The 27,784-nt window shown below is 39.6% G+C and overlaps 1 protein-coding gene across 1 annotated transcript in view; it reads left to right on the top strand.

The window, feature by feature from the left end:
* The window catches only part of JUP (junction plakoglobin), a gene marked incomplete in the record, with an annotated part of 133,947 nt that overhangs the window by 82,535 nt on the left and 23,628 nt on the right, over nt 1-27,784 (top strand). The window contains 5 exon segments of the mRNA XM_053698828.1: nt 3,696-3,946; nt 4,132-4,370; nt 4,964-5,165; nt 13,726-13,870; nt 18,749-18,852. Coding sequence (XP_053554803.1) covers nt 3,696-3,946; nt 4,132-4,370; nt 4,964-5,165; nt 13,726-13,870; nt 18,749-18,852 — 941 coding nt within the window.

Genomic DNA, 27,784 nt, shown 5'->3' with positions numbered 1-27,784 from the left:
GGGGCAGAAAGCTACTAAGATAGCGTTGGCCTCTGGGCCCAAAAACAGTGATTCAAGGCTTACTTGAAGGCTGGAGAGTTGCCTCCTACGCGTATCACAGCTCTTTCTACATCTTTGAAGCAGATTTGCAAAGCTGCAACATGTCTTCTCTGCGTACTATGTATGTGTGTGTGTGTGTGTGTGTGTGTATGAGTTTGAGGTTTTGCTTTTTCGCAAGCAGCTTTCGGCAGGAAAGTCCTTCAGGCTGCATTGTATCAATAATAACTGCCAGAAAAATTATCCCACCCTTTCCGTAACAGACTATCTGCTTGGGTATTGATCAAAAATGTTATGGAGGACTGTGGACCATCATTTTACAAAAGAAAACAAAATGTATTCTTATCTGATGAGGTTTTTTGTTTTTTTTATGAGCCCCACCAATTTCCAATTTTGGGCAACAGTTCTAATTACACCTCTACTGACCCTGCTTCCTACCTATGTTTCCTATTCTCTATTCTGCTATGTTAAACTAAAAGAGAGATTGGAGGGATTTTAAGCTCTGATAAGGGGTTCTTGACCTCCTCCTAGTGCAGGAAATATCTTATATCTTATGGAGGACATCATTCCGAAAGAAGAAAATGTATCGGGTAAGCATAAATGTTTTTTCTTGTGGGGGCAACAGAGTCTTGTAGATATTTTTAAGTTTTATTTGCCCATAGCACAAGGAGCATATCTGGGCCGTGTGAATTTGCAGAAAGAAACTGTAACATTTTCTTCTGCAGTTGGCACCAGAATCTTACCATGGCAATAAGCCTGACCTTGAGCTAGGCAAATAAAGGCTCCATTGTTGCCATGCACTTGTCTACAGCATATTTAAACACCCTTATAAAAAGCTGTGTAGGGATAATTGGACGCCCGCCGGACACCATGTCTCTCAACTCTTGTATATGAAGTGGTTAATGTTCAGTGTTTCAGGCACTTGTACAGTTAGTGTGATGAAACCAACTCTAGCTAATATACACAGATAAAACCTACAGTATACTAGCATTTTTAAATGCAGTTAAACACTGCTGTGTTCATTATCATAGTCCTAAAAATGTATCGTATTTGGAGGTAATGCTTCATGAAGTACAGAACTTTACAATTTAATGTTTGACTTCATAGCAAAGCCTTTTATCGTTAGTGGAAGTTTCTATGTTTAGGGGTTGAGCTCTGTATTTTGTACATTACAAAGTCACATTTTCTCTTTCAAATTAAGCTATAGTACACCAATTTTCATATAACTGCATGTAATGGGCACTACTATAATGAAGAATATGCACAGATACTGACCTAAAATTTTAGTATAAAACATTTTAAAAACTTAATTAGAAGCTCCCAATTTAAGGAGAAAAGAGTCTAATAGTGCGCTAGGTAGTGAGATATCAGACTCCTTACCATAGAATAGATTCAAAAAAGTAGGAAAAAAGAAAGGGGGTAGTAAGGGCGCTCAGAGCTGAAGATATCTCAAGAAATTATATAAACAGGTTATCCTAATGTATACATAATATTAGAAAGCCATTAATGAGAAGAGCAGAGGTGAATCAATGTTTAAAATATTTATTAACTAGAAAAAAATTAAGGCTAAAATTAGGGACGTCTCCCTTAGTAAATTACTATAAAAACAAGTATATTGTAATTTAACAACTCAGATATATGGGAAAATTCCGCCAAGTCTAAATGCACAAGAAAAATATCACACACAAGATGGTTATGGTCGTGATAACATAGAAAACTGTGGTCCAAAAAAATGTGTTAAAAACCACAGAGAAATATACTACACAGCATAAAGTGCAATAGTTAATTAATACAACTATGAAGGTACCGGTACCTCAAATGGCATAAAAATGAGTGCAATAAAAAGCAGGAAATATGACCAATATAGAAAAATTCAGTTAGTTGAAACTTTCTTTAAACTTCATACAATATTATAGTTCATAAGGGAGTACAGAGCATAAGGTTGTTATATTCGCTTCAGATGTTAATCACTAACAGCTTTCATATCACTCTCATGTAGAGTATTACTCCTGTGGAACAGTATCAGATTGGTACCTTGATTTACTATGATCCTGGAGGGGAGATATCCCATGTGTGCTGCGGTCCAGTTACCTGTGAGTTCACCCCTCATGACTTTGGTGTCTGATGTCACGGATGACACTCCGGGGGCTCGTCCTAGCCCAACCAACCGAATCTTTCAGATTTTCGTAGATGAAAAGTGATCCGAATATAACCTCCTTATGCTCTGTACTCCCTTATGAACTATAATATCGTATGAAGTTTAAAGAAAGTTTCAACTAACTGAATTTTTCTATATTGGTCATATTTCCTGCTTTTTATTGCACTCATTTTTATGTCATTTTTATGCCATTTTTATGCCATTTTTATGTCATTTTTATGCCATTTGAGGTACCGGTACCATCAGTCGTATTAACTATTGTACTTTATGCTGTGTAGTATATTTCTCTGTGGTTTTTAACACATTTTTTTGGACCAGTTTTCTATGCTATCACGACCACAACCATCTTGTGTGTGATATTTTTCTTGTGCATTTAGACTTGGCGGAATTTTCCCATATATTTGAGTTTTTAAATTACAATATACATGGTTTTTATAGTAATGTACTAAGGGAGACCTCTAAAATATTTATTAACTAGAAAACAATTAAGGCTAAAATTATGAACATTGATTCACCGCTGCTCTTCTCATTAATGGCTTTCTAATATGTATACATTAGGATAACCTGTTTATATAATTTCTTGATATATCTACAGCTCTAAGCTCCCAATGTAACACTTTTGATGAGGTTAGGCTGGGACACCCACTGAAATGGGCTGGGAAAACAGGATGAGCAGACCCTCCCCATTCCCTTCATATGAAGAGACCTATAAATGAGCGTATACATCTGACACTTTTACTTGGTTAGGAGTCTGAAAATCAGCACAATGTTATTTAAAATATATATAAAAACAATTATTGTGATTCAGGCAGAGCATACAATTTTAAAAATTCTTTGTTCCCATGATATTCTTTAAGACATACCCGGGGAGCACTTGAAGGCAGGAAATAGTGCTGTCATCTAGTGCTCTTGCAAATGGATAACATTCTTGAACAGTTGCTGCCATATAGTGCTCCAGAAATGAGCAGGCTCCTAAGCATACGTCCCTGCTTTAAAAATTTTTTTTTTTTAAGTAAAATGTAATAGAAGTAAATTAGAAGTTGTTTAAAATCTCATCTCATGCTCTGTCTAAATCATGAAAGAAACATTTTGGGTTTCATATCCCTTTTTAATGGACCATTTAAATGCAATCGAATTCAGAATTGCATAACCAAGAAGTACATAAATGTGATAAAAATACAATGCAATAGCACTTACTCTGCATTTTAATGTTTTGGGTTTTTTTTTCCCCTGACAAATTTCAAAATGTACTTAAATTTGCCGCCTCCCTGTATTGTGGCCCCAGTAACGGACTTGCTTACCTATACACTGAACTCTTGCGCATGCTCACTAGTAGCTGGCGTCTAAAAGATTTGTGCACAATTTTATAATGGAAATAAATTTGAAAGTCTCTTAGCTGTATGTTCTATCTAAATCATGAAAGTCTCTAATTTTGACTTAACCTTTTAACTTTTTATTTTTTGTTTGTTCTCTAAAATATTGTGACTTTCTCCTGCCCTAGATATGGAGTCCCAGCTCGCCATGACCCGGGCTCAGCGTGTGCGGGCAGCTATGTACCCAGAGACTGTGGAAGACAGGTCCTATATGCTGGCAACACAGATAGATGGCCAGCAGACTAATGTCCAGAAATTGGCAGAACCATCACAAATGCTGAAATCAGCCATAGTTCATCTTATAAACTATCAGGATGATGCTGAGCTTGCTACGCGCGCTATTCCTGAGCTGACAAAGCTTTTGAATGACGAAGACCCAGTAAGTACTTTCTTGCTAGCTTTTTTATTTAACGCAATACGTGTGTGGGGGGGGGGGGGGGTTTCCGCCGCCTCTTCTGAAATTATTTTAATTTTGTTCTTCTGGTAGTGAGTAATCAGTGTAAATACAAAATATCTTCTAAGATGGTGTGATACAGCTATATCTTTGTATTTTTTCCTTCTCAGGTGGTAGTAAACAAAGCTTCCATGATAGTCAATCAGCTTTCAAAAAAGGAGGCATCTCGCCGTGCACTTATGCAATCACCACAAATTGTGGCCGCTGTTGTGCGCACCATGCAGAACACAAGTGACATGGAGACCGCTCGGTGCACAACAAGCATCCTGCACAACTTGTCTCACCATAGAGAAGGTCTTCTCTCCATTTTCAAGTCTGGTGGCATCCCTGCTCTTGTGCGCATGCTTAGGTACAAGTTTACTGGCACTTAAATTTAAAGCAAATTTGTCTACTTCTGTTTGAGGAATTTGTTAAAGGGACACTGAACCTAAATGTTTTTAGTGATTCAGATAGAGCATGCAATTTTAAGCAACTTTCTAATTTACTTCTATTATCACATTTTCTTCATTCTATTGGTATGTTTAATTGAAAAGCAAGAATGTAAGTTTAAATGCCGGCCCATTTTTGGTGAACAACCTGGGATGTCCTTGCTGATTGGACAGCACCAATAAACAAGTGCTGTCCATGGTTCTGAACCAAACATTTGCTGGCTCCTTAGCTTAGATGCCTTCTTTTTCAAATAAAGATAGCAAGAGAACGAAGAAAAATTGATAATAGAAGTAAATTAGAAAGTTGCTTAAAACTGCATGCTTTATCTGAATCATGAGGGAGAAAAAAATTGGGTTCAATATCCCTTTACTACATATTCGGTTATGGACGGCAGCTACCGATTTATTATACGAATATTAATTGGCCTAAAAAATAATGTAGGTAATTTACAGAATGTTAAATCCATATTCATTGACTTTTTTTCTTCTTCTCCCCCCCCCCCCCCTTCCTTAGTTCCCCTGTAGAATCTGTGCTATTTTATGCAATCACCACTCTACATAACCTGCTCCTCTACCAGGAAGGTGCAAAAATGGCTGTGCGTCTGGCAGATGGCCTCCAGAAGATGGTGCCTCTCCTCAACAAAAATAACCCAAAATTCCTAGCCATTACCACAGACTGTCTGCAGCTTCTCGCCTATGGCAACCAAGAAAGCAAGGTGAGGGCTATTAATTTGCTTACCAGAATTATTTAAAATGGCTTTATATTAAAGCTTCTGTGACATGTATGTGAGCTTTATAGTACAACGTTATTAATAAACCTTTTTCTACAAGTTAACAATTATTTTATTTAAGAAAGAATTTAAAGTTTTGTATTTGGGTTTGAGCATTTAAAACAGTGCATTTTAAGAAGTTTGTTTTTATAAAGTACTTAAGTTTCAAAAAAGTAGCGGGCAAGTCCATGTTAACTATACATAAATATTACAATCTCAAAGTGTTTAACCCCTTTAATGACAATGATGTAATTATTCCGTCATGGAACCATTGAGTAAACTGAAGCTTTGTCCTTAATGGGTTAAAGGGACAGTTCACCCAAAAAAGTTTTATTTTTAATTGAAAGTACTTGATTATTTAAGTATGCCAGTCCGAAACAATAAATACAAATTTTTACCTTCATCAAGATATATATTTTTTAATATAATGAATTTCAACATGCTCGTCTATACCCTGTATTACATTTTTAATATGTGCGTTTAGCCCTAATTTGTTTTGCGGTTGTGACCCGCCCTCAAATGATGTAATCCAGAAGTGTGAACACAAAAAAACCCTTAGATGATCCCTGTTATGTGAAGGAAACGGTCAGCAGTGTATTGTGAATTTGAGACAGGTTGTAGGTTCCCTCATAGCCCTCATGTAACGCTACTTAGTCCCAACATGGAGAGATGTTGCTTATACATTGTGTACTTTAGTGATCCCTGTTATGTGAAAAACGGTCAGCAGTGTATTGTGAATTTCAGACACAGCTTGCAGGTTATCTCTCACAGCCCTAACGTAACGCATATAGCCATCTGATATGAATTATGTGCTTCATTGCTGAAGATTTGTGTTTTGCACCTCTTGGAAACTCTGTTCCCGGTCACGTGCGCGCGCTCCCTTGATGTAGAGCGGCTTTTCTGTAAACGGCTGTTTAGCATAAAATTGCATAAACCAATTTGGTCACGGGCAGGGTTAAACATTTTTGAAACACAACCCCTTTTATCTGGGTGTTCCAGGGTTGCCGAGCTGAAACACAAAGAAGCAAGCTAAAAAGGTAAAAATATTACATATTGAACCAAAAAAATTAATCAGTGCTCTCCTTTCCTTTTCATACTGCGATATTGCTGCTAATTAACACCTTTTACATTGAGTGAACTGGTCCTTTGCACCATAACCTTTTGTTCCCTTTTCTCTTGTAAGGTGTATCCAGTCCACGGATCATCCATTACTTGTGGGATATTCTCCTTCCCAACAGGAAGCTGCAAGAGGATCACCCACAGCCGAGCTGTCTATATATAGCTCCTCCCCTAACTGCCACTCCCAGTCATTCTTTTGCAGCTCTCGACAAGAAAGGAAGTAGCTAGAGAGATGTGGTGAATTTATTTAGTTTATCTTCAATCAAAAGTTTATTTTCAAATGGTACCGGAGTTGTACTATTTTAGCCTCAGGCAGAAAGTTGAAGAAAAGTCTGCCTGTGGTCTTTGATGATCTTAGCAGGTTGTAACTAAGATCCATTGCTGTTCTCACACATAACTGAAGAGATAGGTAACTTCAGCTGGGGGAATGGCGTGCAGGGTCTCCTGCTATGAGGTATGTACAGTTTAAATTTTTCTAGAGAAATGAATATGCTAGAAAATGCTGTTAATACCGGATTTATTTAAGGTAAGCCTGATTACAGTGATTTAATAACGACTAGTATCATGCTTGCTGTAAAGGGTAATATTCGTATTACTTTCTCACATTACTGAAAAATAAGATAACGTTTGCTGGAAGTGTTTAAACGTTTTTTTCTACATATTGGTGATAAATCTTTATTGGGGCCCAGTTTTTTCCACATGGCTGGCTAGATTTTGCCTAGGGATAGTTTTGTTAGGCCCTCTCACTGTGAATACAGGTTGGGAGGGGCCGATTTTCGCGCCTAAATGCGCATTAGATTTTGCAGCTTGAGACATCCAGTTTCCCTGAAGGAGTCCCCTGAACACTTAGGACCTCTCTAAAGGGGTTTTGTGCCTTCCAAAGTTGTTGTATGGGCAGGTAGGGCCACAGCAGAGCTGTGGCAGTTTGTTGTGACTGTTGAAAAACGTTTATCGTTTTTTGATCCGTTTTGAAAGATTTACTGCTTTTTATCACTGTTTTTCAATTTCTGACTTTTTTTGTTTCTCTTAAAGGCACAGTACCGTTTTTATTTTTTGCTTGTTTACATTTATCAAAGTGTTTTCCAAGCTTGCTGGTCTCATTGCTAGTCTGTTTAAACATGTCTGACATAGAGGAAACTCCTTGTTCATTATGTTTAGAAGCCATTGTGGAACCCCCTCTTAGAATGTGTACCAAATGTACTGATTTTACTTTAAGTTATAAAGATCATATTCTGTCTTTAAAAGATTTATCACCAGAGGAAACTGACAAAGGGGGAAGTTATGCCGACTAACTCGCCCCACGTGTCAGAACCTTTGACTCCCGCTCAAGGGACGCCCGCTCAAGAGGCGCCAAGTACATCTAGCGCGCCCATGGCGTTTACTTTACAAGACATGGCGGCAGTTATGGATCATACCCTTACAGCGGTATTGTCCAAACTACCAGGGTTACAAGGAAAGCGAGACGGCTCTGGGGCTAGAAGAAATACAGATCACTCTGACGCTTTAGTAGCTATGTCTGATATCCCCTCACAATACGCAGAAGCTGAGGCAGGAGAGTTTCTATCTGTGGGTGATTTTTCTGACTCAGGGAAGATGCTTCAACCTGATTCTGATATGTCTACATTTAAATTTAAGCTTGAACATCTCCGCGTGTTGCTCAGGGAGGTTTTAGCTACTCTCGATGACTGTGACACCATTATAGTGCCAGAGAAATTGTGTAGATTGGATAAATACTATGCAGTGCCTGTTTACACTGATGTTTTTCCAATACCTAAAAGGTTTTCAGAAATTATTATTAAGGAATGGGATAGACCAGGTGTACCGTTCTCTCCCCCTCCTGTTTTTAAGAAAATGTTTCCAATAGATGCCGCTACACTGGACTTATGGCAAACGGTCCCTAAGTTGGAGGGAGCAGTTTCTACCCTAGCTAAGCGTACAACTATCCCCATCGAGGACAGTTGTGCTTTCCTAGATCCAAAGTTAGAGGGTTACCTTAAGAAAATGTTTATTCAACAGGGTTTTATTCTCCAGCCTCTTGCATGCATTGCCCCGGTCACTGCTGCTGCGGCCTTCTGGTTTGAGTCTCTGGAAGAGGCCTTACAGGTTGAAACCCCATTAGATGATATACTTGACAAGCTTAAAGCGCTTAAGCTAGCCAATTCATTTGTTTCTGACGCCGTTGTTCATTTAATTAAACTAACGGCTAAGAACTCAGGTTTTGCTTTTCAGGCGAGTAGGGCGCTATGGCTTAAATCCTGGTCAGCTGACGTTACTTCAAAGTCTAAGCTTCTCAACATTCCCTTCAAGGGGCAGACCCTATTCGGGCCTGGACTGAAGGAGATCATTTCTGATATTACTGGAGGAAAAGGTCATGCCCTTCCTCAGGATAGGTCTAACAAATTAAGGACCAAACAAACTAATTTTCGTGCCTTTCGAAACTTTAAGACGAGCGCGACATCAACTCCCCCTAATGCAAAACAAGAGGGAAATTTTGCCCAGTCCAAGCCGGTCTGGAGACCTAACCAGGCTTGGAACAAAGGTAAGCAGGCCAAGAAGCCTGCTGCTGCCTCTAAGACGGCATGAAAGATTGGCCCCCGATCCGATAACGGATCTAGTAGGGGGCAGACTTTCTCTCTTCTCCCAGGCTTGGGCAAGAGATGTCAAGAATCCCTGGGCATTGGAAATTGTGTCCCAGTGATATCTTCTGGACTTCAAAGCTTCTTCCCCAAAAGGAAGATTTCATCTCTCACAATTATCTGCAAACCAGATAAAGAGAGAGGCATTCTTACATTGTGTTCAAGACCTCCTAGTTATGAGGAGGAACAGGGGCAAGGCTTCTATTCAAATCTATTTGTGGTTCCCAAGATAGAGGGAACCTTCAGACCAATCTTAGATCTCAAGATCCTAAACAAATTTCTCAGGGTCCCATCTTTCAAGATGGAGACTATTCGAACCATCCTACCTATGATCCAGGAGGGTCAATACATGACTACCGTGGACTTAAAGGATGCTTATCTTCACATTCCAATACACAAAGATCATCGGTTTCTCAGGTTCGCCTTCCTAGACAGGCATTACCAGTTTGTGGCTCTTCCCTTTGGGTTAGCTACGGCACCAAGAATCTTTACGAAGGTTCTGGGGTCACTTCTGGCGGTCCTAAGGCCGCGGGGCATAGCAGTAGCCCCTTACTTAGACGACATTCTTATACAGGCGTCAAATTTCCAAATTGCCAAGTCCCATACGGACATTGTTCTGGCATTCCTGAGGTCTCATGGGTGGAAAGTGAATGAAAAGAAGAATTCTCTATCCCCTCTCACAAGAGTTTCCTTCCTGGGAACTCTGATAGATTCTGTAGAAATGAGGATTTACCTGACAGAGGCCAGGTTGTCAAAACTTCTAAATTTTTGCCGTGTTCTTTATTCTACTTCTCGCCCTTCGGTGGCTCAGTGTATGGAAGTAATCGGTTTAATGGTAGCGGCAATGGACATAGTTCCGTTTGCTCGCCTAAATCTCAGACCGCTGCAACTCTGCATGCTCAGTCAGTGGAATGGGGATTACACAGATTTGTCCCCTCTACTAAATCTGGATCAAGAGACCAGGGATTCTCTTCTCTGGTGGCTATCTCGGGTCCATCTGTCCAAAGGTATGACCTTCTGCAGGCCAGATTGGACAATAGTAACAACAGATGCCAGCCTTCTGGGCTGGGGTGCAGTCTGGAACTCTCTGAAGGCTCAGGGGTCGTGGACTCAGGAGGAGGCACTCCTTCCAATAAACATTCTGGAACTAAGAGCGATATTCAATGCTCTTCAAGCTTGGCCTCAGCTAGCGGCAGTGAGGTTCATCAGATTTCAGTCGGACAACATCACGACTGTAGCTTACATCAACCATCAAGGGGGAACAAGGAGTTCCCTAGCGATGTTGGAGGTTTCAAAGATAATTCGATGGGCAGAGATTCACTCTTGCCATCTATCAGCTATCCATATCCCAGGAGTAGAGAACTGGGAGTCAGATTTTCTAAGTCGACAGACTTTTTATCCGGGGGAGTGGGAGCTCCATCCGGAGGTGTTTGCACAGTTGATTCAACGTTGGGGCAAACCAGAACTGGATCTCATGGCGTCTCGCCAGAACGCCAAGCTTCCTTGTTACGGATCCAGGTCCAGGGATCCCAAGTCAGCGCTGATAGATGCTCTAGCAGCGCCTTGGTCCTTCAACCTGGCTTATGTGTTTCCACCGTTTCCTCTGCTCCCTCGTCTGATTGCCAAGATCAAGCAGGAGAGAGCATCTGTGATTTTGATAGCACCTGCGTGGCCACGCAGGACTTGGTATGCAGATCTGGTGGACATGTCATCCCTTCCACCATGGACTCTACCGCTGAGACAGGACCTTCTACTTCAGGGTCCTTTCAACCATCCAAATCTGACTGCTTGGAGATTGAACGCTTGATTTTATCAAAGCGTGGTTTCTCCGAGTCGGTCATTGATACCTTTAATACAGGCGCGAAAAGCCTGTCACCAGGAAAATCTATCATAAGATATGGTGTAAATATCTTCATTGGTGTGAATCCAAGGGTTACTCATGGAGTAAGGTCAGGATTCCTAGGATATTATCTTTTATCCAAGATGGATTGGAGAAGGGTTTGTCAGCTAGTTCCTTAAAGGGACAGATTTCTGCTCTGTCTATTCTTTTGCACAAACGTCTGGCTGAGGTTCCAGACGTGCAGGCGTTTTGTCAGGCTTTAGTCGGAATCAAGCCTGGGTTTAAACCTGTTGCTCCGCCTTGGAGTTTAAATTTAGTTCTTAAGGTTCTTCAAGGGGTTCCGTTTGAACCTTTCCATTCCATAGATATTAAGCTCTTATCTTGGAAAGTTCTGTTTTTAGTAGCTATCTCCTCGGCTCGAAGAGTTTCGTAGTTATCTGCTTTACAATGTGATTCCCTTTATCTCCTTTTTCATGCAGATAAGGTAGTGTTACGTACCAAACCTGGTTTTCTACCTAAGGTGGTATCTAATAAAAATATAAATCAGGAGATTGTTGTACCGTCACTGTGTCCTAATCCTTCTTTTACACGTCGTCTTTTACACAATCCTTGACGTGGTTCGTGCTTTAAAGTTTTATTTACAAGCTACTAAAGATTTTCGTCAAACATCTGCTTTGTTTGTTGTCTACTCTGGACAGAGGAGAGGCCAAAAGGCTTCGGCAACTTCTCTTTCTTTTTGGCTAAGGAGTATAATACGCTTAGCTTATGAGACTGCTGGCCAGCAGCCTCCTGAAAGGATTACAGCTCATTCTACTAGAGCGGTAGCTTCCACATGGGCTTTTAAAAATTAGGCTTCTGTTGAACAGATTTGTAAGGCGGCGACTTGGTCTTCGCTTCATACTTTTTCAAAATTCTATAAATTTGATACTTTTGCTTCTTCGGAGGCTATTTTTGGGAGAAAGGTCTTGCAGGCAGTGGTGCCTTCCGTTTAAGCACCTGCCTTACAAGATACACCTTACAAGAGAAAACAAAATTTATGCTTACCTGATAAATTTATTTCTCTTGTGGTGTATCCAGTCCACGGCCCGCCCTGTCATTTTAAGGCAGGTGTTTTTTATTTTTAATCTACAGTCACCACTGCACCCTATAGTTTCTCCTTTCTCTTGCTTGTCTTCGGTCGAATGACTGGGAGTGGCAGTTAGGGGAGGAGCTATATAGACAGCTCTGCTGTGGGTGATCCTCTTGCAGCTTCCTGTTGGGAAGGAGAATATCCCACAAGTAATGGATGATCCGTGGAATGGATACACCACAAGAGAAATAAATTTATCAGGTAAGCATAAATGTTGTTTTTAATGTGTATCCATTAATCAATTTTACCTGCTGGAGTGTAAATTAAATCAAATTGCTTACAAAATAGCTCATTAACCATTATTTTGTAATTTGATATGGCTGCTTATTCATGTTTTTAAAGTGCCACCTATACTGAAAACTCCAATACTGTAGTACTGGCTTTTTAGAGGGACAGTCTACATTAAAATTATTTAAAAAGTTAACGTCTTTACTACCCATTCCCCAGCTTTGCACAACCAGCATTGTTATATTAATATACTTTATAACATTTAAACCTCTAAATTTCTGCCTGTTTCAAAGGCTCTATTGACTGCCTGTTAATCACATGCTTTTGTATTTGCTTTTGACTGCTAGTTCATGTGGGCAATAGAGATAACAATGTAGTCACACCTGAAAAGTTATTTAAGATTTAGCACAGTACTAACTAAGTCAATAGATTATAAATAGTGTTGTGATCAGGGGGCTGTCAGAAGATGCTTAGATACAAGGTAATCACAGAGTTAAAATAAAGTATATTAATATAACTATTGGTTGTGCAAAACTGGGGAGTGAGTAAGAAAGTGATTATCTTTTAAAACAGGTTATAGACTGTCCCTTTAAATACATTTTAAAAAATGTAAACAAGACTCTACTGCCTTTGAGGGTGAGAGAAGGAGCCCAGCCCATTTGATATGTTACTGCGGGAGCTTAGAGTACCATGCATTATTCTCAGCTGCTTGCCAGAGTACATTGTCCCTTTTAAGTTCACATCTTTTTAAATCTGGTCACAATGTAATTTATAACAAACAGATGCTATAATTAGAGGAACAGTACACACATAGTAATTACAAGACATTTCTATAGAATAACATATCAGCTTAACATTTTTAAATCAAATTATCATTTTTTTTTTTTATTTTTTTTTTTATACTGTATTTATCAATAGCCAAACCCTACCCACCATTTTCCTTATTTAGAGGATTCAAGCTGGGCTTTAGTCTAGACAACAAGGCTAGTACCAGCTATGTTTGTCTAGAATGCATTGTTTAGCAGTTTATCTCAAAAATCAAATTATGGACCAATATATAGTGGTTGATGTATCAATCTACGGCGGACAGGGGCTGACATATGCGCCCATGTCCCGCTGCAGCTTGCCTCTGGCGGGCTGATTTCCGCTGCCGGAATTAAACATTCCACAAGAGTGCGGTTTTGCGCTTTTGTGCAACGCTGCCTGCGCACATCCAATCACGCGCGGGCAGGAGCTGTCAATCTGATGACCCGCTGCTTGATAAATATGGCCTGCTGGTTCTTTTGTGAGAACCTGCAGTCGTAGGGGGACAAAGGCAGGCAAAGCCTTTGATAAATCGACCCCGTATTAGTTGGCCTTTAGGAGTCGGCACAGTGCAGTTTAAGTTCTGGGAATTAGAGTGCTTCATTTTCAGAGCTAAATTACATGAAAAGGGGAGAAAATAATAAAAGTATATTGCAAAGGTGTTTTATTATACTGTACATAACTAAACATGTTATATACAAATATCAAAGTGTTTAGGGTACCTTTTTAACTCAACATTTTCTTACACAGCTTATTATTCTGGCTAATGGAGGACCACAAGCTCTTGTACAAATCATGAGGACCTACAACTATGAGAAACTTCTGTGGACCACAAGCCGTGTTCTGAAAGTACTGTCTGTGTGTCCCAGCAACAAGCCAGCAATTGTTGAAGCTGGTAGGTTCACTTTCAGTCTCCACCCTTCTCTTTAAAAAACTTGTTGTATACAGGTAGTGTTTTTTTTTTCTTGTTTTTTTTTTCTTGCAGATTAAAGTAGCATTTTGTATAATATAATAATAAAATACAATAATAATAAAACAGTAATGTTGTTAATACATTAACTAGTTTGTTGCAAACTACAAATGGGTTAAAAATATATTTAATCTCATGCATTTCCCTATGCAGCTCCTGATTGGCTCATCGGCCGTGTCCTGCTCAGGTGCAACAATACATTGTAACACCTGAGCTCTTCATTATTATACTAGGATGGCCCTTTAAATTTGTGATTTTTAAATACAGTATAACTGTGTTGGAACCATTAATACAGGTTAAATTTGAGAGTCTGCAGCCTGTCAAAATGTAGGGAAGAGCTCTTATCATTTCTGACTCTTATAGGGAAGAGCTCTTATTACTGACTCTTATAGGGAAGAGCTCTTATCATTACTAACTCTTATAGGGAAGAGCTCTTATCACTGACTACTGCGTCAGTTTTGCTTTATGCACTCCATGGCAGTTTTCACTTTAATATAATCAACTGTTCTGTCCAGATTTTCAGAAATCCTCAATGAAAATAAAATGATCATATCGCACAACGGTTCCATTCAAACCTTTAAAAATCTGTAACCAATACCAGTGCTGTAGTGTAGGATAGCAATTTAGTTAGGCTCTGTGGCAGACATATTAAGCTTTTGAACATGTGAATCAAATGCAACCTGTGATTTTATTTAAAATTTTTTGCACAATGCCGTTTCACTTAATCTGAATTTTAAATGAGCAGTAGATTTCTTCTTCCCCCCCCCCCCCCCCCCGATTTTTTTATTTTATTTTGGCAGCTAAACTCTTGCACATTCTCAGTAGTAAAGTTAAGATGTTCTAGTAGGTCTTTCCTGACATTTTCTTAGTCGTATCCTACAGCAAAAGCCATGGTCTGCAAAGAGCTTCCAAAGCATCAGAGGGATCTCATTAAGTTATCAGTCAGGAGAAGGGTACAATAGAATTTCCATGGGGCATTAGATATACCATGGAACACAGTGATCAAGTGGAGAAAATATGGCGCAATAGTAACATTACCAAGAACTGGACGCCCCTCCAAAATTGATGAAGACAAGAAGAAAACTGGTCAGAGGCTGCCAAGAGGCCTACAGCAACATTAAAGGGACAGTCAACACCAGAATTTTTGTTGTTTAAAAAGAAAGATAATCCCTTTTATTACCCATTCCCCAGTTTTGCATAACCAACACAGTTATAATAATATACTTGTTACCTCTGTAATTATCTTGTATATAAGCTTCTGCTGACTGCCCCCTTATTTCAGTTCTTTTGACAGACATGCAGTTTAGCCAATCAGTGCTCAGTTCTAGGTCACTTTACGTGCATGAGCTCAATGTTATCTATATGAAACATGTGAACTAATGCCCTCTAGTGGTCAAAATGTATTCAGATTAGAGGCAGTCTTCAAGGTCTAAGAAATTAGCATATGAACCTCCTAGTTTTAGCTTTCAACTAAGAATACCAAGAGAACAAAGCAAAATTGGTGATAAAAGTAAATTGGGAAGTTGTTTAAAATTGCATGCCCTATTTAAAACATGAGTTTTTGTTTGGACTTGACTGTCCCTTTAAAGGAGCTGCAGGAATATCTGGCAAGTACTGGCTGTGTGGTACATGTGACAACAATCTCTCCCGTATTCTTCATATGTCTGGGCTATGGGGTAGAGTGGCAAGATGGAAGATTTTTTCTTACAAAGAAAAACATTGAAGCCTGGCTAAATTTTGCAAAAACACATATGAAGTCTCCCAAAAACATGTGGGAAAAGGTGTTATGGTCTGATGAAACCAAGGTTGAACATTTTGGCCATAATTCCAAAAGATGTTGGGCACAAAAACACTGCACATCACCAAAAGAACACTATACCCACAGTGAAGCATGGTGGTGGCAGCATCATGCTTTAGGACTGTTTTTTTCTTCAGCTGGAACTGGGGACTTATTCAAGGTAGAGGGAATTATGAACTGTTCCAAATACCAGACAATATTGGCTCAAAACCTTCAGGCTTCTGCTAGAAAGCTGCACATGAAGAGGAACTTAATTTTTCAGCATGACGACCCAAAGCAAAGAAGATTAAAGTTTTGGAGCCAAGACCTGAATCCAAAAATCTGTGGGGTAAAGAGGGCTGTGCACAGGCGATGCCGTCGCAATCTGACAGATTTGCAGTGGTTTTGCAAAGAAGAATGGGCAAATCTTGCCAAGTCAAGATGTGCCATGCTGATAGACTCATACCCAAAAAGACTGAGTACTGTAATAAAATCAAAAGGTGCTCCAACAAAGTATTAGTTTTTTTTTTTTTTTTTTTTCCCATCTGATTCCCTCACAGGGCTTCAGTCTTACATTGTGCCAATAAGTGTTCTCCCTGAGGGTGTTAACCCTTTCTGCGCCTGTTATACTAAATTTCTGTGCTGTTATCTAATTTTGAGATACTTGCATGTCCTTACAATACTAAATCATTATGGAGCAAACTGGTGCAGCTAAAGCCTTAGGACCTAAAACTTATACCTTAGGGAAATCTACTGACAATTTAACCCCTTCTCATAACTTATGTAAGGAAGTGTTTGTGTGTGTCTTAGAAATATGGGGAGTCTATTACACCCCTAAACCCTCAGGGCAGTTTCGATGTGTGGCTCTAACTAGAGCGGTAGACCATATATGTCTGTCTCGTCAATCTGCAATGAAAGTACTGTACCTCCCTAGTACAAACAGTGCAGCGAAGGATCGAAATTCACAGTAGTTATGTTATATAGTTATATGCTACCTTAATGTTGGCGGTCTGGATCCTTGTGTCTCCGCCCTGGCTTTAGGGAAGTCCCAATCACGCCAAACTCTTCAGGGAATTATCCTCCGTTTCACCCGCTCTGAGGCCAGTTACTTTCTCACTGTATTCTGTGGTTCTGGTTCTCTCTTTTGACAGACAGCCATGCCAGACCAATCCGTTGCAGCTATTCCCTTAACACGTGCTCACTTGCGGCCAATGTATATATCCTTAGGATAAGGATCACTTTCTGAACGAAATGTTAATTTAGCTGTGCTGGTAATAATTATTCTTTGTTGATTGTCTATTTGTTGTGTATACTTGATATGTTGGGATATATGTGCATTTACTTGTATGAAGCACACGGGGTTAGTTTATTAGCGGATCGTTGTAACTGTAGGATGGCTGGTCAGCATACGTGTAAATAGCCACATTGGTTAGTTTTGTTAAAGGTGTGTACCAAGTAACCAATGGGGTTGCAGATGGTGCTTTTTTAAGCTAGCTTAACGCTGAGTATTTTATCAGGTGGCTAGGAGTACGGCGCAAGCCGAAACGCGTCAGCCTGTATCTTTATCTGCCGATATAACCTCACTTTTACTCTGGGGGTTTGATGTTACCCCATCTTAAGTGTTTACAATAAAATTTGTTTTTATTCCCACCCATTGCTCCTTGGAACTTTCTATACTTTTGTGTGTGTCCCTACTCAGTTTTGTAACTTATGTGAGTCTGTCTCTATTGCTAGACAGGGTCATGTTATACCTTGGATAATTTCTATAATTTCATAACTAATGGCTTTCATGCCTCCAACAGTTAAATGCAAAGGACAGAAAGAACCCTTCACAGGCCCTGGGTTAATTTGGGACATCCCTAAGGAGAGATCCTTCTAGGTACCCTCCAGGAGTACGGTTTATAATTGGAATCCTCATCCGAGGACAATTATTCTGAAACACAGGACCCCCTTCTGACAGAGTAGCAGAAAATGTCTTTTAACCCCTTAACCCAAATTGACGTAGATATGTCATGCGGTACAAAGCCCATCGTTCCGCATAACATAGATCTATGCCGCAGCTTCAGGAAGCTCCAGCAGTCTCTGCTGTCAAGTTTCAGCCGAGAGCTGCTGTTACTGAGCTGCATTTGTCTTCATATGGTACTACCATATATGAAGGTAGATGCTAGATAGTGACACTTTGTGTCAGTCTGCAACCATCTTCTACTTGTGCCAGCGGGATTTGTGGGTGGGAAGGCGGGTGGGCAGCACAGAGTAAGAGGGGGTGGTGTGGGATGGACCCTATGTTGCAAAAAATCTTGAAGAGGGATGGGAATCTACACTATGGCAAAAGAGGAATTGGAAGAAGGGGGGGCACCACTAAACTACAAAAAATCTGGGGGGGGGGGGGGAATGCATATAAAATGGGTACTGACAGCTGCCAGTACCAAAGATGGTGGGAGGGAATTAAAGAGCGGTTCGGGAGGATCAGGGAGGTGGAAAGGTTGAAGAGGGATCACTATACTGCAGCGGGGGGGAAAGCCCCAAATTGCATACTGGCAGACTGCCCGTGCCCAAGATGGCGGTGATCAGTGGTGGGTGAGGGAGGGAAGAGAGCTGTTTGTGAGGGATCAGGGATTGGGTGGTCTCAGATGGAGGAAAGTCTCTACTCTGTATCAAAAATTAACCTTACAAGATAACTAACCCCTTCCCTGCCAGGATTTTTAAGTAAGGTATTCTAATTTTCAAAAAGCAATGGCAAAGTCATTAATGTCTTTTTCTGATCTGAACAAAGGGTATCCTGGAGAAGGTTTCACAACTATTTTTCATATGGCTGCATTAGTTGTGTGTAAATAATGTATGTCTAAGGTATGATGTGGAAAGTCGGAGGGATTAAAGCTTTGTTCTGTGGGATGTTTTTGCTACTGGACTTTAATCCCACATGTGATGGCTCGTGGACTATCACCATCATGAAGGAAATTAATTTATCAGATAAGCATACATTTTGTTATTTGTACACGATTTTCTGAATTACTACTTTTTTGCAGGTGGAATGCAAGCATTGGGGAAACATCTCACCAGTTCCAGCCCAAGACTGGTGCAAAACTGCCTGTGGACGCTTAGGAACCTCTCTGATGTTGCAACAAAACAAGTGAGCAAATAAGTGGTGTTAGCTGACTGTAATGTAAATGCTGCCAGTCTGAGCTTCTGAATAGTTTGTGCTTAAATATCCCTTTAACTTGCTATATAGTCATTACCAAGTGGCCATGCTGATAGTGATATTTAGGCAGGTGTATAAGTGTGTGTGTATATAATATCATATAATATGCTCGTTCATAGAGTAAAACGCTCTTTAGTGTTTGCAGTTGTATGTTAAATTTTATTTTTTCTTGTGACTGGTGGGTGTCTGTTTCACTATGTAGATCACTGAGCAAATATCTGTATACTAGGACATCTTGCTTTAAATGTAATTCAATACTATTCGTGCATAGCTACTTATGGTTTGCTGGCAACGTTTTCACCAGAGCCTGTTCATGGTTTCATTGTCGGACATGACCACATCATGGGGGGGGGGGGGGATAGACAATGATGCTGCTTGCAATATATACCTGTTTAAGTGCAGGTTCAGGAACAATACGGTGGGCGTCAAATCAAACCTTGGGTGTGTGCAGCTCTTAGGTTTTAATGTTTGCTGAAATATCTTTATGAAGCCTGATTGTTTCAGCTTCTAAGTGTGGAAGAGCTTCCTGCATTTTAATTTTTTATTGCTTTTGAACTACTGCATCACAAAATAAATGTTTTAAAAGCAATTTACACTGTCAATTGGTTAGCATGGTTTAGAATTCTTTTCTTTTTTTTCTTTTTTTTTTTTGTGCAAATTAAAGAGCCATTTAGTGATACACCCCTTAAAAGCCTGGTGGATTAAATGTTCCAGGTCTCTCTTGCGGTGCCTAATTAGGGATAGCTTTAAATGACCATGTGCTCTGAGCTAATCGATCACTTTGCAGGGTCAGGCAAAATAAAATGTATACTGGAATTTTTAATTTGCTTAATTTAAACATTTTATGGGGATAATAAACATTTGAGTTTAATGGCCTTTTAAGCTAAATACAAACATGAATTATACTATAATATACCACTGTACACAAAGTTCTTCTACCACGGTTTGTTTTATTTACTCATATTTCAGTAAACTAAAGGTTTCTGGAGTAAGTCGTGGGAAATTACATAGAAGTGCAGCACTGCATGTTCTTAAACCTTTGGTCTAACAGCTTGTTGTAGACCAATAAAATTGTAATAAGTTTAAGGGGGTAATATAGTTCCTTTAAAAAAAAAATAATACATTTTTTTTTTTTTACTTTCTTGTACTGTGCGGTTAAAATGACAAACTGAAAATAATCAAATCAGAATACCACGGTTTATTGGCACATGTCTCAATGCCTGCTCCTGACTGAATAACCATGCCATGTTCCTGATGTGAGCATGAGTGCTCAACTTTGTAATATCCTAGCAGGGTTAAACCTATTAATAAAAGGTAATTGGTCTAACAGTAAAAATGTTTAATTTGTTTAACACTAGAATGTCCTATTAATACTTTAAAATTTTGTATTTCTATATACAATTTCACCATTTCTTTTAAATGGTTTTATACTTTAGAAAGTTTTCATTTACTTGAACGTTTTATTCAGCATTAGAAGTATTTGTAGTGTGATATGTTTTTAATAGGAATTGAATCTGTAGAAATGAATATCCAAGTTCCAAAAACCTGTGACTTCCCGTGAGCATATTACTTTCTAATTGCAGTGAGAGTCCACAAAATCCATTCATAACCTATGGGAAATACTTTACCTGGCCACCAGGAGTAGACAAAGACACCCCAAACAAAGCTTTTAATTTACCTCCCACTCCACCCTACCCTCAATTCTTTGCCTTGTGTCATGGAGAATGGCAGATAGGTGCTCTGCTGAAAATTCTGATTTTATTGTCTTCAATGAATTGTTTCCTGCAAGTAAGGGCAGGGGAGTTGGTAAAAGCCATGTAATTCTCTTGGTAGAGTCTTGGTGTCTGTTAGGCTCTGGTGGTTGTAGGGAAGTTCCTATGCCTCCTCCAGATGTCTGAGCTATTCTTCCTTTACAGACCAACAGTGTTAGTTACTCTAATTTCTCTCTGTATTACAGACTAATCCCTTTTCTCCCTTCCTTCCCCCTAATAGCGTGTTACCGAAGTATCAGGGGCAGTGGACATCTAACTGTATGCTTCAGGGAAAAGGACGATTTCTTTCATGTAATTAGCAAGAGTCCATGAGCTAGTGACGTATGGGATATACATTCCTACCAGGAGGGGCAAAGTTTCCCAAACCTTAAAATGCCTATAAATACACCCCTCACCACACCCACAAATCAGTTTTACAAACTTTGCCTCCTATGGAGGTGGTGAAGTAAGTTTGTGCTAGATTCTACGTTGATATGCGCTCTGCAGCAGGTTGGAGCCCGGTTTTCCTCTCAGCGTGCAGTGAATGTCAGAGGGATGTGAGGAGAGTATTTCCTATTTGAATGCAATGATCTCCTTCTACGGGGTCTATTTCATAGGTTCTCTGTTATCGGTCGTAGAGATTCATCTCTTACCTCCCTTTTCAGATCGACGATATACTCTTATATATATACCATTACCTCTGCTGATTTTCGTTTCAGTACTGGTTTGGCTTTCTACAACATGTAGATGAGTGTCCTGGGGTAAGTAAGTAAGCTTATTTTCTGTGACACTCTAAGCTATGGTTAGGCACTTTTTTATAAAGTTCTAAATATATGTATTCAAACATTTATTTGCCTTGACTCAGGATGTTCAACATTCCTTATTTTCAGACAGTCAGTTTCATATTTGGGATAATGCATTTGAATCAATTTGACTTTTTCCCTGTGGGCTGTTAGGCTCGCGGGGGCTGAAAATGCTTCATTTTATTGCGTCATTCTTGGCGCGGACTTTTTTGGCGCAAATTTTTTTTTCTGTTTCCGGCGTCATACGTGTAGCCGGAAGTTGCGTCATTTTTTGACGTTTTTGCGCCAAAAGTGTCGGCGTTCCGGATGTGGCGTCATTTTTGGCGCCAAAAGCATTTAGGCGCCAAATAATGTGGGTGTCTTATTTTGGCGCTAAAAAATATGGGCGTCATTTTTGTCTCCACATTATTTAAGTCTCATTATTTATTGCTTCTGGTTGCTAGAAGCTTGTTCACTGGCATTGTTTTCCCATTCCTGAAACTGTCATTTAAGGAATTTGATCAATTTTGCTTTATATGTTGTTTTTTCTATTACATATTGCAAGATGTTCCACGTTGCAACTGAGTCAGAAGATACTTCAGGAAAATCGCTGCCCGGTGCTGGAGCTACCAAGCTAAGTGTATCTGCTATAAACTTTTGGTATCTGTTTCTCCAGCTGTTGTTTGTATTGAATGTCATGACAAACTTGTTAATGCAGATAAAATTTCCTTTAGTACTGTTACATTACCTGTTGCTGTTCCGTCAACATCTAATTCTCAGAGTGTTCCTGATAACATAAGAGATTTTATTTTTAAATCCATTAAGAAGGCTATGTCTGTTATTTCTCCTTCTAGTATACATAAAAGTCTTTTAAAACTTCTCTTTTTTCAGATGAATTTTTAAATGAACATCATCATTCTGATACTGATAATGGTTCTTCTGGTTCAGAGGTTTCTGTCTCAGAGGTTGATGCTGATAAATCTTCGTATTTGTTCAAGATGGAATTTATTCGTTCTTTACTTAAAGAAGTATTAATTGCATTAGAAATAGAGGATTCTGGTCCTCTTGATACTAAATCTAAACGTTTAAATAAGGTTTTTAAATCTCCTGTAGATATTCCAGAAGTGTTTTCTCTCCCTGATGCTATTTCTGAAGTTATTTCCAGGGAATGGAATAATTTGGGTAATTCATTTACTCCTTCTAAAACGTTTTAAGCAATTATATCCTGTGCCATCTGACAGATTAGAGTTTTGGGACAAAATCCCTAAGGTTAATGGGGCTGTCTCTACTCCTGCTATATTTTTAGCAGATGTTGCTGCAGCTTCAACTTTTTGGTTAGAAGCTTTAGCGCAACAAGTAACAGATCCTAATTCTTATAGCATTATTATTATTCTATAACATGCTAATAATTTTATTTGTGATACCATCTTTGATATCATTAGAGTTGATGTCAGGTATATGTCTCTAGCTATTTTAGCTAGAAGAGCTTTATGGCTTAAAACTTGGAATGCTGATATGTCTTCTAAGTCAACTTTGCTATCCCTTTCTTTCCAGGGTAATAAATTATTCGGTTCTCAGTTGGATTCTATTATTTCAACTGTTACTGGAGGGAAGGGAACTTTTTTACCAAAGGATAAAAAATCTAAAGGTAAATTTAGGTCTAATAATCGTTTTCGTTCCTTTCCTCACAACAAGGAACAAAAGCCTGATCCTTCATCCTCAGGAGCGGTATCAGTTTGGAAACCATTTCTAGTTTGGAATATATCCAAGCCTTATAGAAACCCAAAGCCAGCTCCTAAGTACCCATGAAGGTGCGGCCCTCATTCCAGCTCAGCTGGTATGGGGCAGATTACGTTTTCTTCAAAGAAATTTGGATCAATTCCGTTCACAATCTCTGGTTTCAGAACATTGTTTCAGAAAGGTACAGAATTGGCTTCAAGTTAAGGCCTCCTGCAAAGAGATTTTTTTTCTTTCCCGTGTCCCAGTAAACCCAGCAAAGGCTCAGCATTTCTGAAATGTGTTTCAGATCTAGAGTTGGCTGGAGTAATTATGCCAGTTCCAGTTCTGGAACAAGGGCTGGGGTTTTATTCTATCTCTTCATTGTACCAAAGAAGGTCAATTCCTTCAGACCAGTTCCGGATCTATCAATATTGAATCGTTATGTAAGGATACCAACATTCAAGATGGTAACTGTAAGGACTATCCTGCCTTTTGTTTAGCAAGGGCATTATATGTCTACAATAGATTTACAGGATGCATATCTGCATATTCCGATTCATCCAGATCACTTTTAGTTTCTGAGATTCTCTTTTTAGACAAGCATTACCAGTTTTGTGGCTCTACCGTTTGGCCTAGCATCAGCTCCAAGAATTTTTTCAAAGGTTCTCGGTGCCCTTCTGTCTGTAATCAGAGAACAGGGTATTGGTATTTCCTTATTTTGGACGATATCTTGGTACTTGCTCAGTCTTCACATTTCGCAGAATCTCATACGAATCGACTTGTGTTGTTTCTTCAAGATCATGGTTGGAGGATCAATTTACCATACAGTTCATTGATTCCTCAGACAAGGGTAACCTTTTTAGGTTTCCAGATAGATTCAGTGTCTATGACTCTGTCTTTGTCAGACAAGAGAAGTCTAACATTGATATCAGCTTGTCAAAACCTTCAGTCACAATCATTCCCTTTGGTAGCCTTATGCATGGAAATTTTTAGGTCTTATGACTGCTGCATCGGACGCGATCTCCTTTGCTCGTTTTCACATGCGACCTCTTCAGCTCTGTATGCTGAACCAATGGTGCAGGGATTACACAAAGATATCTCAATTAATATCTTTAAACCGATTATACGACACTCTCTGACGTGGTGGACAGATCACCATCGTTTAGTTCAGGGGGCTTCTTTGATCTTCCGACCTGGACTATAATCTCAACAGATGCCAGTCTTACAGGTTGGGGAGCTGTGTGGGGGTCTCTGACGGCACAAGGGGTTTGGGAATCTCAGGAGGTGAGATTACCGATCAATATTTTGGAACTCCGTGCAATTTTCAGAGCTCTTCAGTCTTGGCCTCTAATGAAGAGAGAATCGTTCATTTGTTTTCAGACAGACAATGTCACAACTGTGGCATACATCAATCATCAAGGAGGGACTCACAGTCCTCTGGCTATGAAAGAAGTATCTCGAATTTTGGTTTGGGCGGAATCCAGCTCCTGTCTAATCTCTGCGGTTCATATCCCAGGTATAGACAATTGGGAAGCGGATTATCTCAGTCGCCAAACGTTGCATCCGGGCGAATGGTCTCTTCACCCAGAGGTATTTCTTCAGATTGTTCAAATGTGGGAACTCCCAGAAATAGATCTGATGGCTTCTCATCTAAACAAGAAACTTCCCAGGTATCTGTCCAGATCCCGGGATCCTCAGGCGGAGGCAGTGGATGCATTATCACTTCCTTGGAAGTATCATCCTGCCTATATCTTTCCGCCTCTAGTTCTTCTTCCAAGAGTATTCTCCAAGATTCTGAAGGAATGCTCGTTTGTTCTGCTGGTAGCTCCAGCATGGCCTCACAGGTTTTGGTATGCGGATCTTGTCCGGATGGCCTCTTGCCAGCTGTGGACTCTTCCGTTAAGACCAGACCTTCTGTCGCAAGGTCCTTTCTTCCATCAGGATCTCAAATCCTTAAATTTAAAGGTATGGAGATTGAACGCTTGATTCTTGGTCAAAGAGGTTTCTCTGACTCTGTGATTAATACTATGTTACAGGCTCGTAAATCTGTATCTAGAGAGATATATTATAGAGTCTGGAAGACTTATATTTCTTGGTGTCTTTCTCATCATTTTTCTTGGCATTCTTTTAGAATACCGAGAATTTTACAGTTTCTTCAGGATGGTTTAGATAAAGGTTTGTCCGCAAGTTCCTTGAAAGGACAAATCTCTGCTCTTTCTGTTCTTTTTCACAGAAAGATTGCTAATCTTCCTGATATTCATTGTTTTGTACAAGCTTTGGTTCGTATAAAACCTGTCATTAAGTCAATTTCTCCTCCTTGGAGTTTGAATTTGGTTCTGGGGGCTCTTCAAGCTCCTCCTTTTGAACCCATGCATTCTTTGGTCATTAAATTACTTTCTTGGAAAGTTTTTTGTTTCTTTTGGCCATCTCTTCTGCCAGAAGAGTCTCTGAATTATCTGCTCTTTCTTGTGAGTCTCCCTTTCTGATTTTTTCATCAGGATAAGGCGGTGCTGCAAACTTATTTTGAATTTTTTACCTAAGGTTGTGAATTCTAACAACATTAGTAGAGAAATTGTGGTTCCTTCATTATGTCCTAATCCTATGAATTCTAAGGAGAAATCATTGCATTCTTTGGATGCTGTTAGAGCTTTGTAATATTATGTTGAAGCTACCAAGTCTTTCCGAAAGACTTCTAGTCTATTTGTCATCTTTTCCGGTTCTAGAAAAGGCCAGAAAGCTTCTGCCATTTCTTTGGCATCTTGGTTGAAATCTTTATTTCATCATGCCTATGTCGAGTCGGGTAAAACTCCGCCTCGAAGGATTACAGCTCATTCTACTAGGTCAGTTTCTACTTCCTGGGCGTTTAGGAATGAAGCTTCGGTTGATCAGATTTGCAAAGCAGCAACTTGGTCCTCTTTGCATACTTTTACTAAATTCTACCATTTTGATGTGTTTTCTTCTTCTGAAGCAGTTTTTGGTAGAAAAGTACTTCAGGCAGCGGTTTCAGTTTGAATCTTCTGCTTATGTTTTCATTAAACTTTATTTTGGGTGTGGATTATTTTCAGCAGGAATTGGCTGTCTTTATTTTATCCCTCCCTCTCTAGTGACTCTTGCGTGGAAAGATCCACATCTTGGGTAGTCATTATCCCATACGTCACTAGCTCATGGACTCTTGCTAATTACATGAAAGAAAACATAATTTATGTAAGAACTTACCTGATAAATTCATTTCTTTCATATTAGCAAGAGTCCATGAGGCCCACCCTTTTTTTGTGGTGGTTATGATTTTTTTGTATAAAGCACAATTATTCCAATTCCTTATTTTTTTTATGCTTTCGCACTTTTTTCTTATCACCCCACTTCTTGGCTATTCGTTAAACTGATTTGTGGGTGTGGTGAGGGGTGTATTTATAGGCATTTTAAGGTTTGGGAAACTTTGCCCCTCCTGGTAGGAATGTATATCCCATACGTCACTAGCTCATGGACTCTTGCTAATATGAAAGAAATGAATTTATCAGGTAAGTTCTTACATAAATTATGTTTTTTCATTTTTCTTTATTTTTGTGGACTTTAACTACAGAGGAGACCTCTGGTGGGGTTCGGCAGTGACATCCACTGTGTGCATGGATCTCCTCTAACTCTATTTGCCATACAGACCCAGTTCACTCTGTTTTTGCTGCGCTTAAAGCTACAGTGGAGTTATCCTAGACGTGAGGAGTGTTAATGGCACGTAATGGGGCAGTGGCAGTGTCAGCGGATACCTTTTACTACAATCGCGAATTGTGAGGCACAAATCTATTTGGCACCCTCTTAGCGGACATAGTCCAGCGGCAGTGGGAATGTCAGATTTTTTTTATTTTTTTGTTGCCATTCCTGCTCCAACCTCCTTTTTACATCGTCTGAAAGTGTAGTGCTGCACGGGAGGCAGTGAGACATCCCAAATATAAGCATTATACTGGGGGGGGGGTTACATTAGGGATTTAATATCTCTGTGCAAACTTTGTTGTTAGCTAATAATTGTTTTGCTTTTATTTGCACTTTAGTCTGTTTATATACATGGAGGACTTCATTTTAGACTTTAGTCAGGAGGATGTTTGCCCTGCTACTTTAATTGGGGCTGGAAATTAAATCTGGAGAGGTTCTGGCACCATCTTTATATTTAGAAAACTCTCACACAGAGAAGTTACTTTGGTATTTCTTTCATGTAATTGGCAAGAGTCCATGAGCTAGTGACGTATGGGATATACAATCCTACCAGGAGGGGCAAAGTTTCCCAAACCTCAAAATGCCTATAAATACACCCCTCACCACACCCACAATTCAGTTTTTACAAACTTTGCCTCCTATGGAGGTGGTGAAGTAAGTTTGTGCTAAGATTTCTACGTTGACATGCGCTTCTCTGCATTTTGAAGCCTGATTCCTCTGAGTACAGCGAATGTCAGAGGGACGTGGAGAGTATTACCTATTGAATGCAATGATTTTCATAGGTAATACTCATAGGTTCTCTGTTATCGGTCGTAGAGATTCATCTCATACCTCCCTTTTCAGATCGACGATATACTCTCATATACCATTACCTCTACTGATAACTGTTTCAGTACTGGTTTGGCT

This window comes from Bombina bombina, chromosome 1 (genome assembly GCF_027579735.1).
Source record: "Bombina bombina isolate aBomBom1 chromosome 1, aBomBom1.pri, whole genome shotgun sequence".
NCBI classification, from domain to species: domain Eukaryota; kingdom Metazoa; phylum Chordata; class Amphibia; order Anura; family Bombinatoridae; genus Bombina; species Bombina bombina.
This window is presented reverse-complemented; position numbering and strand designations above follow the sequence as displayed.